Below are 11,704 nucleotides of genomic sequence, written 5' to 3'. Positions count from 1 at the left end.
TTGGGTAAAGTACCTCCTTTCAGCCTTAGCTAGTTTCCTTATGTGTAAACTGAGGATACAGTACCTACCAAGTAAGGTTTTGATAAAGGTCAAAAGAAATATAGCATGCAAAGCCCTTTGCAGAGTACCTTATATGGTAAGCACTTAATACATGGTAGCCATTAATACTGTTTCCATGGATGAGACCATTAAGTATTTCCTCATGTCCTTTATTTCTTCATTCAACAGGTATTTACTGTCTGTGTGTCCAGATCTTCCTTTTTTTAAAAAATATTTTATTTTTTTATGTAATCTCTAACCCCAGTGTGAGGCTTGAACTCATAACCCCGGGATCAAGTCAATGCTCCACCCACTGAGCCAGCCTTAGTTTTTTTTTTTTAAAACATGTTTTATTTATTTATTTATTTATTTATTTGACAGAGATAGACAGCCAGCAAGAGAGGGAACACCAGCAGGGGGAGTGGGAAAGGAAGAAGCAGGCTCCCAGCGGAGGAGCCCGATGTGGGACTCCATCCCGGAACGCCGGGATCACGCCCTGAGCCGAAGGCAGACGCCTAACGACTGCGCTACCTAGGCGCCCCCTAAACATGTTTTTTTAATACATGTTTAAAAACATGTATTTTTAAGTACACTCTACCTTCCAATGTGGTGTTCAAACTCACAACCCCAAGATCAAGAGTTACGTGCTCAGGGCACCTGGGTGGCTTCGTCAGGCATCTGCCTTTTAGCTCAGGTCACCATCCTGGAGTCCCAGGATCGGCCTTGCATCAGGCTCCCTGCTCAGTGGGGAGTTGGCTTCTCCCTTTGCCCCTCACCTCACTTGTGCTCCCTCTCTGCCAAATAAATAAATAAATAAAATCTTAAAAAAAAAAAAGAGTTTCATGCTCTAGACTGAGCCAGTCAGGAACCCCCAGAACTTTTTTAATGAGCTCTGCTTGAATTATTCCTTGTCAAGCCCTTATCTGGTAGGAATGATCATTTGCGTTTATTTTTTGTGAATGGCACTTTTAATGCCAAAGTAATATTCTATTACATCTATTTTTATTCCTGGTCCTGGCCTCCCTTCTGAGATCCAGACCCATGTATCCACCTGGATGTCTCCCCAGGAATGTTTAAATTTGGCATTTTTGGCCAATTAGCCCAGTGCCTAGCACCTAGTAAGCCTTCCATAAAAAGGAGCTATTACTGGACATCAGTGTCATTTTTACCCCTGCTGTCTGATCTACATCCTCTCTACTCCTCAGTAGGATCCCAGAATCACTTCTTCTTTGTCAGCAGTCCTGGCCCTGGGTTAAAGCCCTGATTTGTTGTCCCTGTGGGGGGCCCTTGGGAGAATTCACCCTGGTTCTCCCACCTACGGGGAAGAACTGAAGCAATTAAAATGAAGACACTCTCACTCCAAGCCCACACTACTCTGAACAATCATTTTAGTGGGGAGAATTTGCTAGCAGTAGACAGAATATAAAGTTCCCTCACAGAAGCTTTGCTGGGTGGGCCAGCATATGCTTGTGATTCACGGCACCACGGGGGCCTGTGGAGAAGAGCTAGGGGTATGCTATGGTATAGTTACCAGCAACTGTGTCTGCTGAATGGTAGTTTGTGGTTTTGGGGGCTACAACAGGGAGCAACTTGGCAGCCACAATTAGAGAAGCAGGGCAGCGAAATGGTAATGCCAGCAAGCTCTGGGAGGGATAAATCTGGGTTTTGAGTCCCATCTTTGCTTCTCACTATCTAGATAATAGCAGGTGGCTCTGTTGTGCTGCGCTTCTCACTTTTCCCATCCGTAGGGGAGGTGATGCTAATGATCGTTAACATTTAAGGACTGCTTACTTTTCAGTCAAAACAGAGGAAATTGTCTCTACTCAACCATTGAGAGTTATTTAGAAGTAGGATTTATTTTTTAAATACAGAAAGCTATATACTCCCCCACCTCGCAACACATCCACTAAAACCTGATGACATTTAAAAAACATAAAACACATATATGGTTTGAAAATGGAAATCAGAGTACAAAATGAGAAATGCTTTCATTTTTTTGACTGTTTTGTACCCGCAAAAACAGCAATTTCATAGGATTCAAACTAGTATGTGCCAGCCACCGTTCTAAAGACTTTATATGTATTAACTTCCTTAAATTCCTCAACAACCCCACGAGGTAGGTACAATTATTATCCTTCCTTGGTAATGATGTAATTTCTCCCTAAGAGAAGCAGAAGGATCTCGGGGAGAGCGCCGGCAACCTAAGCAGCCTCCACGTGATTTAAAAGTTTGAGAAACACGGAGGTCAGTATATGCAGTTAAGTGCCAAGGAGGATTATCCGCCTGGTGTCCAAAACACAATCTCCTGGGGCGCCACGCTCGGCGCGTATTTGGTCCGAAGGGCACTCCCTCACTGGCCCACCCGCAACTGCCGAACAGCCTCTACGTGGTTCCCCGGGGAAGGCGCGCCGGCTTCCGACGCCTCAACCAGTCTTGCTAGAGTAGGCGTACTCCCTGCGAACAAAAGCGTTCGGAGTGACTGCCGCTATGGCCACTCAACGCCGAGCCCAGTCCCGCGCCTCCAATCACAGCTGAACTTCCAATTGGTGGGGTCTTTCTGAAGTAGAGCCGACGGGAGGGAAAAGTCCCGCCTCCCTAGCGGTTCTCAGCCAATCGCAGAGCCCGGGCGGCAGCCTCCGGGTTCGGTTGCGCCGTGTCTAATGATCGGGGGGCCTGAGGGCGGGGCGGGGAGCAGGCCGGGGTCTGTGGGGAGGGGACGCTTCCCGCGGGCGCGCGGAGCGAGGACGGTGACAGCCACGCGCGCACGTGCGCGCCTGGCCGCAGCGCGGCCCCGAGACCTCCATCTGCCGCTGAGAGGCGCGCGGGGGCTGGGCCGCTGCCGTCTAGGGGCCCCGTCCCGGGGCGTCCCCAGCGTCCCCGACCCGAGTCTCTGAGCGCCGAGCCGAGCTCACCCCGTCTGTCCTGGCTGGTGTTTCGTCCCCGTGGCCGTAAGGGCCCGCCCCCCAACTCCCCTTTACGCTCCCGGGGCAGGGTCCTCACGGCCCATGCTGGCCGCTGGGGGCCCGCGCCGACCAGACAGCTCCCAGGCCGGCCAGTTGGCTACCATGGTGGCCCTGAGGCCTCTGCGGCTCCTCCAGGGGGGCTAACAGGTCCAGAGCGCAGGCCTCGGGGCGCTAGGGTCCCGGGCCTGAGCCCCGCGCCATGGCCGGGGCCATCGCTTCCCGTATGAGCTTCAGCTCGCTCAAGAGGAAGCAGCCCAAGACGTTCACCGTGCGGATCGTCACCATGGACGCCGAGATGGAGTTCAATTGCGAGGTAACCCGCTGGCAGCCCCGACGGGCTGCGGCAAGGGGAGCCGGGCCTTGCTGTGGGTCGGGCACCAACTGGGGCGCCCCTGCCGCGGTGACAGTCAAGGTGGAAGCTTGAGGGATTCAGTTTATACGGTCTCTGAGCATAGACAGAGTTGACCAGAACCGGAAGGAGCCATCTAGGCCCAAATCCTCACGTTAAAGATTAATTGCTGCTATTTTTTCATAGGGCTTTGGGTTTGGAAGCACTTCCTGAAGGTTTTCATTCATTGTTACTGCAAGAGGCTGGAAGCATCTGTGGTGGCAAATACTGGTTTTCAGTGTCAGGCTTAAGCTCCAGCTCTATGCTCTTATTTACTTACTTATTTATTTATTTAATTTCATTAGATACTATTATGTGCCCCAAGTATTAAAAGTTGCATCTCGTATATTGGAAAGTCTATACTTCTTTCCCTTTCCCGAAAGCTTTCATTTTCTGGAGGAAAACTCTTTAAGGGAAAGAGTTGATGACTAATACTTAACTTTTCATGCAGTTTACATCATGATAATAAGTTATTTGTTGAATATATTCTAAGTGTCAGACGCTCATACATTTCATTCTCACAACTACCCAATGAGGTAGGTACCCCAAACCATTATCTAGTAAGTGGCAAAGTGGGATTTTAAGTCAAGCTTTTTAGCCAAAATAGTACTGCCTCTCAAGTAATTTAAATCCTTGCTAGTCCAGTGTGTGGACTGTGAACCAGCAGCACTGGCAGCAGTGACTTAAGTCAGGGGTTGACAAACTTTTTCTGTAAAGGGCCACATAGTAAATATTTTCAGCTTTGCAGGCCATGGGATCTCTGTTACAACTACTTAGCTCTTCAGCTCAACTATTATAGCACAAAAGCAGCCTTAGGATTCACTTCCAGCATGACAGCTTGAGGAGTGTCATTGACCTGCTCGCCTCTAAGACTGGTGAAAATTGCTTCAAAAAACTCACCTATTTTAAACCCTCTGGAAATGGTCCTAAGGGCAAACATTCATCAAATGAATAAACATCTATTCAAGAAAATCTGTGAAAATTTGCTAAGAAAGGCGAGAGTCTAGTATTTGAACCAAGGCTACTATCTCCCTCCCCACTTCCAACTTAGCAAGGTGGAGATTCCACTCCAGATTGTTGCAACCCAGAACACAGGGCTCCCTCTTCCCCAACTCCCTGTCAGACCACTTTCTTCCCAGGAGGAGCAGAACTTCAGTGTTTCTTATTCTGCCCAAGCCTATTTGTTGCTGAGACAGTCCAGGTGTGTATAGTTGAAATATGATTCTTCCTTCTTCTGTCCAGCTCCTACTCACAGAATGGGAGCTGTGCTTTGGGCATGGCACACTGAGACTCCTGGGGCCCCGGTTCCTCTCATCCCAAACCCAGCTTGTGCAATGGTGGTTCCATGCCAGAGGAGGCAAACTGAGAAAATCTCAGGCTGGTGTCCCCCCCCTCATTCCACCAAGGACTCAGATTTTACCTGGAGGGAGAAGAAGGCTGTAAAACCTGCAGCTCCTGCTCTCTTCCCAAAGGCAGTTAATTCATTTGCAACAAAATGTGGAGAAGTTTATGCCTAAGGGAACTCTTAACTGGAGGATTTGGTGAAGGGCAAAAGGGAGGAGGATATGGATTTAATGAAGATACAGCCTAGACTGCAGGCTAGCTAGTTTGCAGGAGAGAATCAGAGATTAAGACAGCTGGGAAGATGGGGCTCCTGGATGGTGCAGTTGTTAAGCGTCTGCCTTCGGCTTAGGGCGTGATCCCGGCGTTCTGGGATCGAGCCCCATGTCAGGCTCCTCTGCTGGGAGCCTGCTTCTTCCTCTCCCACTCCCCCGGCTTGTGTTACCTCTCTCTGGCTGTCTCTCTGTCAAATAAATAAATAAAATCTTAAAAAAAAAAAAAAAGACAGCTGGGAAGAGCCCTCAAGAGATTGAATAGACTGTTCCCTCAGAAGAGCCACCTTTGATTGGATTATTTTGTAGAGCAAGTTATGCCCCAGGGCGTGGTTGAAAATAATAGAACAGCAAAACACAGGTAATGGAGTTTAACAGCTGGGTGTGATCAGAGGAAGAGAAAGATCCCTACTAAAACCGCTATCACTCCGGGATGACTGTGGCCAAAACCAAATTTGTGCCTCTCTGAGGAACAACATCGTAGGCGTAGGCGTTAACACTGTGTGAAGGTGTGAAGGAAGTAGATTTCGCTAAAACATTCCAGCCCATCAGTAAATAAAGCAAATACCAGTAAGTCCTGGGGCTGGGGCGGGCAGAACCAGTCCACTATCTATATTATTTAGATAACATATTACCTAAAATGTCTAATTTCCAGCAAAAAATTATGAGGCATGTAAAGAAACAGGGAAATATGACCCATACGATGGAAAAAGCCTAGCAGTAGAAATTGCCTGTGAGAGCGACCAGATGACAAATTTAGCAGAAAAGGTTTCAAATAGCCATTACAAATACGTTCACAGAACTAAAGGAAAGCATGATTAAAGAAGGAAGATATAATGACATTTTCACATCAAGTAGAGAAGATCAGTAAAGAGATAGGAATTACAGAAATGAACCAAATGAAAATACTGGAGTTGGAAAGTACCAAAACTGAAATAAATTCCTAGAGGGTCTCAGAGTAGATTGAAACCAGCAGAAGAAAGAATTAGCTTGCTTGAAGATAGAATAATAGAGATGATGCAAGCTGAAGAATAGAAAGAAAAAAACAACGAAGAAAAATGTGGGAAATCATTAAGTGCACATGTATAATGGGAATACCAGGAGAGGAGAGAGAAAAAATATTTAAAAAAATAGTAGCTGAAATTTTCTGGATTTGTTGGAAAACAATAGTCTGGACATTCAGGAAGCTCAGTAAACTCCAAGGAGGAAAAATAAAAGAGATCCACAAATAGAAAAAGTAAAAATGCAGAAAGTCAAAGACAAGGAGAAAATCTTGAAAGCTGCAAGAGAAAAAGGACTTATACAAGGAAACCTCATTAAGATTAACAGCTCTCTTCTCTGCAGAAACTGTGGAGGCCAGAGGCTGTGGGATAACATGTTCAAAGTGCTCAAAGAAAAAATTTGTCAGCTAAGAATCCTATATCCAGCACAGCTGGAGATTTCAAAATGGCTGTTTCGAATATGAAGGTGAAATAAAGACTTTCCCAGGTAAATGCAAATTGGAGATGTTGTTCAAAGACCTCCATTACAAGAAATACTAAGGGAAGTTCTTCAGGCTGAGAGCAAATGGCCTCAGACAGTAATCAAATCTACATTAAAAAAAAAAAAAAAAAGCCCTGGGAAAGGTAATTAATGTAATTATAAAAGACAGTAGAAATGAATATTTTTCTCTTCTTATAACTGATTTAAAGAAAAGTTGTATAAAATAATGTATGTAATGTACTATTGGGCCTATAACATACAAATGTAATATATGTGTAGTATACTTGCCAATAATAGCACAGAGGAGGTGGGTGGAAGCAAAGGTGTAATGGGCTAAGGAAATGACTACAGATGGTAAAGTAATAACAATAATGTATTGTTGGGTTTGTAATTTTAATATATATATAGTAATATGTAATTTTAATATATATAGAAAATAGTCTACAAAAGTGGAAAGGGAAAGGATACATAGGTATATATAGCTACAGGGTCTATATATTTAGATATATAGGATGTATATACCACTGGAATTAAGCTAGTATAAGTCTGAAGCTGACTCTGATAAGATTATCTGGTAAACCCTAGAGCAACCACTAAAAAAATCCCCCCAAACACTTAAAAAGTATGATGAATCATTAAATAAATGTAAATGCTTCATTAGAAAATATTCACCTAATGTAAAAACAAGTAGTAAAGGAGGAGTAGAGAAACAGAAAAGACATGAAACACATAGAAAACAAAAGTAAAATGACAGTTTACACCAAACAGATTAATTTAAATGACATGGACAAATGCCTGGAAACACACCAACTACCAAAATTGACTCAAGAAGAAACGGACAATCTGAACAGACCTATAGCCAGTAAAGAGATTAAATCAGTAATAAAAATACCCTCAAAGAAATGTCTGGGCTCTATGTACTAGTGGCCCAAATGGCTTTACTACTGAATTTTGCCAAACATTTCAAGAACAGTTAATACCAATTCTTCACATAACTCTTCCAAAAGAATAGGAGAGGAGGGAACACTTCCCATCTCATTTTATGAGGCTTGTGTTACCCTGATATGAAAACCCAACAAAACTATAACAAGAAAATGGGAGACTGAGATCTCTTATGAATATGGAAGCAAAACAGGGTGCCTGTCTGGCTCCGTTGGTAGGTCATGTGACTCTTGATCTCGGAGTTGTTAGTTCCAGCCCCATATTGGGTATAGAGATTACTTAAAAAAATATGGAAGCAAAAATTCTTATTTTTTAAAATTTTATTTATTTGAGAGAGCGAGAAAGAGCACAAGCTGGGCAGGGCATAGGGAGAAGCAGACTCCCTGCTGAGTGGGGAGCCCAGTGCCGGACTGCAGGACTCAATCCCAGGACTCCCGGATCTTGACCTGAGCTGAAGGCAGATGCTTAACCGACTGAGCCACGGAGGTGGCCCCGGAGGCAAAAATTCTTTTTTTTTTTTTTTTTAAAGATTTTTTTTTTTTGACAGAGAGACAACCAGTGAGAGAAGGAACACAGCAGGGGGAGTGTGAGAGGAAGACGCAGGCTCCTAGCGGAGGAGCCTGACGTGGGGCTCGATCCCAGAACGCTGGGATCGCGTCCTGAGCCGAAGGCAGACGCTTAACAACTGCGCCGCCCAGGTGCCCCATGGAGGCAAAAATTCTTAACCAAAATATTAGCAAACTGAATCTAGCAACATATTTTTAAAAATCAAACATCATAACCAAGTGAAATTTATTCCAGGAATGCAAGGTTTTTTTAACATCTGAAAATCAATTAATGTAATAGATCATATTAATAGAATAAAAAGACAAAAATCACATGATCATTTCACCAGATGCAGAAAAAGCAGTTGACAAAATCCAGCAGCATTTCATGAAAAAAACACTGAACAAAATAGGAATAGAAGGGAGCTTCCACAACCTGATAAAGAGTATCTGTGAAGAACCCACAGCTAACTGTCATACTTAATAGTGAAATCAAGAATAAGACAAAGAGGGGTGCCTGGGTGGCACAGCGGTTAAGCGTCTGCCTTCGGCTCAGGGCGTGATCCTGGCATTATGGGATCGAGCTCCACATCAGGCTCCTCCGCTATGAGCCTGCTTCTTCCTCTCCCACTCCCCCTGCTTGTGTTCCCTCTCTTGCTGGCTGTCCCTATCTCTGTCGAATAAATAAATAAAATCTTAAAAAAAAAAAAAAGAATAAGACAAAGATACCTTGCCAATACTTTTTTTTTTTTTAAGAATTTATTTATTTGAGAGAGAGAGAAGCAGACTCCCTGCTGTGCAGGGATCCTGATGTGGGGCTTGATTCTAGGACCCTGGGGTCATGACCTGAGCCGAAGGCAAATACTTAACCGACTGAGCCACCCAGGTGCCCCATCTTGCCACTTCAATTCAACAATGTGCTAGAGGTTCTAGCCAGGACAGTTAGGCAAGAAAATGAAATAAAAAGCGTTCATATTGGAAAGGAAGAAATAAAAATATATTCACAGATAACATGATCTTGTATATAGACTCTTAAGAAATCCCCCATAAGACTATTTGAACTAATAAACGAGTTCAGCAAGGTTGCAGGGTATAAGAGCAATATACAAAAATCACTTGTAATTCTATATACTTGCAATGAACAATATGAAAATGAAATTAAGAAAATTCTATTTATAATAGTGTTAGGTATAAAATATTTAGGAACAAATTTAACCAAAGAAGTGTAAAACATATACTCTTGAAAATTATTAAAACATTGTTGATAGAAATTAGAGATGATCTAAATAAATGGAGAGGCATCCCTTGTTCATAGGTTGTAAGATTTAACCTTGTTAAGGTGGCAGTATTCCCCAAACTGATCTACTCATTCAACACGATCCCTATCAGAATCCCAGTTTATTTCTTTGTAGAAATTGATAAACTGATTCTAAAATTTCTATGGCATTGCAAGGGATCCAGAATAGCTAAAACAATCTTGTAAAAGAAGAGGAAAGTAGGAAGACTCATATTTCTTTATTTTAAAACTTACTACAAAAGAACCATAATGAAGACAGTATAGGACTGGCAATAAAGATAGACATATAGATCATTGGAATAGAACTGAGAGTCCAGAAATAGATCCATATATCTATGGTTAACTGATTTTTGACAAGGGTGCCAGGACCATTCGTTAGAGGAATGAATAGACTTACCCACAGTGCTGAGACAACTGGTAGGCCACATGCAAAAAAATGAAGTTGAACCTCTACTCATATCACATACAAAAATTAAAAATGCATCAAAGATGTAAATATAAGAACTAAAACTGTAACATTCTTAAAAGAAAACAGAAATAAATCTTCATGACTTTGGATTTGGCATAGGATTCTTAGATATGACAACAGAAGCATAAGTAACAAAAGAAGAAAGTAGGTAGACTTGACTTGATCAAGATGAAAAACTTTTGTGCTTTGAACGACACCGTCAAGAACATGAAAAGAAATATTAGGAAATCATGTATCTCATAAGGGTCTTAAATCTAAAATACATAAAGGTCTCCTATTGCTCAGTAATAAGAAGGCAAATAACTCAATTAGAAAGTGGGCAAAGGAGGGGTGCCTGTGCATGACTCTTGATCCCAGGGTTGTGAGTTCAAGCCCCACTCTATTTTGGGCATAGAGTTTACTTTAAAAAAAAGGGGGCAAAGCATCTGAATAGACATTTCTTTGAGGAAGATATACTAATGGCTAATAAGCACATGAAAAATATGCTCAACATCATTAGTCTTCAGGGAAATGAAAATAACACCATGAGATAACCACTTTACCACAATAAGAGCCAACCACTAGGATGACTAGAATCAAGAAGTCATGTAATAATAAATGTTGGTGAGAATATGAGGAAATTGGAACCCCTATACACTGCTGGTGGGAATGTAAAATGGTGCAGCCCACTTTGGGAAACAGTTTGGCCATTCCTCAAACAATTAAATATAGAGTTACTACTATATGACCCAGCAGTTCCACTACTAGATATCTACTCAAGAGAAATCCGTGTATATCTACAGAGAAACTTGTACACAAAATGTCTGTAGCAACATTATTTGTAAGAGCCAAAAGGTGGAAACAACCCAAATGTCCATCAACTGATGAAAGGGTAAACAAAAGGTGGTATATCAGTACAATGGAATATTATTTGTCACTAAGAAGGAATGAAATAATAAATACATGCTACAATATTGGTGAACCTTGAAAACATTATGCTAAGTGGAAGAAGCAGTCACAAAAGAACACCTGTTTTTTTCATTCATCAGGAATTCCAGAGTGGGGATATATAGGGAAATAGAAAGTAGATTTTGGTTGCTTAGGGCCGGAGAAAGGGTATAGGGATATAGGAGCGATAGCCAAGGGGTGCAAGGTTTCTTTCTGAGGTGATGAAAATATTCTAAAATTGACAGTCGTAATGGTTGGAGAACTCTACAAATATGCTAGAAACCATTGAATTGCGCAGTTTTAAAATTTTTTTTTATTCGAGCGGAGTGAGGAGAACATGGTGGGGGGAGAGGGAGAGGGAGAAGCAGACTCCCCATTGAGCAGGGAGCCTGATGTGGGGCTTGATCCCAGAACCCTGCGATCATTACTTAAGCTGAAGGCAGACACTTAACTGACTGAGCTACCCAGATGCCCCAAATTAGGCACTTTAAATAGGTGAATTTTAAGGTAGTGAGTTATATCTCAGGCTATGTTAAGGAGGATGCAGCCTTTGACAAAATGGGAACAAAAGACATGACTTTGTTCCAATAAAACTATTTGTGAACATTGATTTTTGATTTTCATATAATTTTCACAAGTAATGAAATGTAATTTAAAAATTGACATTTAAAGGGCACCTGGGTGGCTCAGTCAGTTAAGCGCCTGCCTTTGGCTCAGGTCATGATCCTGGGGTCCTGGGATCGAGCCTGGCATCAGGGCTTCTCCCTTTCCCTCTGCCTCTTCCCCCCCGCTTGTGCTTTCTCGCTCTCTCTCTCAAATAAATAAATAAAATCTTTAAAAAAAGTAAAAAATTAAAAAAATTTATATTTACATTTAACTATGAAAAAATTACTCTCAGCTCTCAGATCCCACAATAATAGGTGGCAAATTAAGTTTGTGTTGATCTTATTTATTTATTTATTTATTTAGGTAATCTCTACACCAGTGTGGGGCTCAGCCTCACAACGCTGAGATGAAGAGTCACATGCTTTACCTATTG

General features: G+C 42.5%; 1 protein-coding gene across 5 annotated transcripts in view; it reads left to right on the top strand.

The window, feature by feature from the left end:
- The first annotated feature begins 2,704 nt into the window (after positions 1-2,704).
- NF2 (neurofibromin 2) overlaps positions 2,705-11,704 on the top strand; it is a 75,119-nt gene continuing 66,119 nt past the window's right edge. For 4 of the 5 annotated variants that reach the window (XM_019795677.2, XM_019795678.2, XM_002915580.4 and 1 more), the window contains exon 1: positions 2,706-3,315. In XM_019795677.2, the coding sequence (XP_019651236.1) occupies positions 3,202-3,315 (114 nt within the window). In that variant the 5' untranslated portion in view covers positions 2,706-3,201. Of the gene's footprint in view, positions 3,316-11,704 lie in introns of all 5 variants that reach the window. The other variant, XM_034639696.1, reaches the window with a different exon arrangement.

The sequence above is a fragment of the Ailuropoda melanoleuca genome, chromosome 12 (assembly GCF_002007445.2).
Source record: "Ailuropoda melanoleuca isolate Jingjing chromosome 12, ASM200744v2, whole genome shotgun sequence".
NCBI lineage: Eukaryota > Metazoa > Chordata > Mammalia > Carnivora > Ursidae > Ailuropoda > Ailuropoda melanoleuca.
Note: the sequence above shows the minus strand (reverse complement) of the source record. Positions and strands in the feature narration are given on the sequence as shown.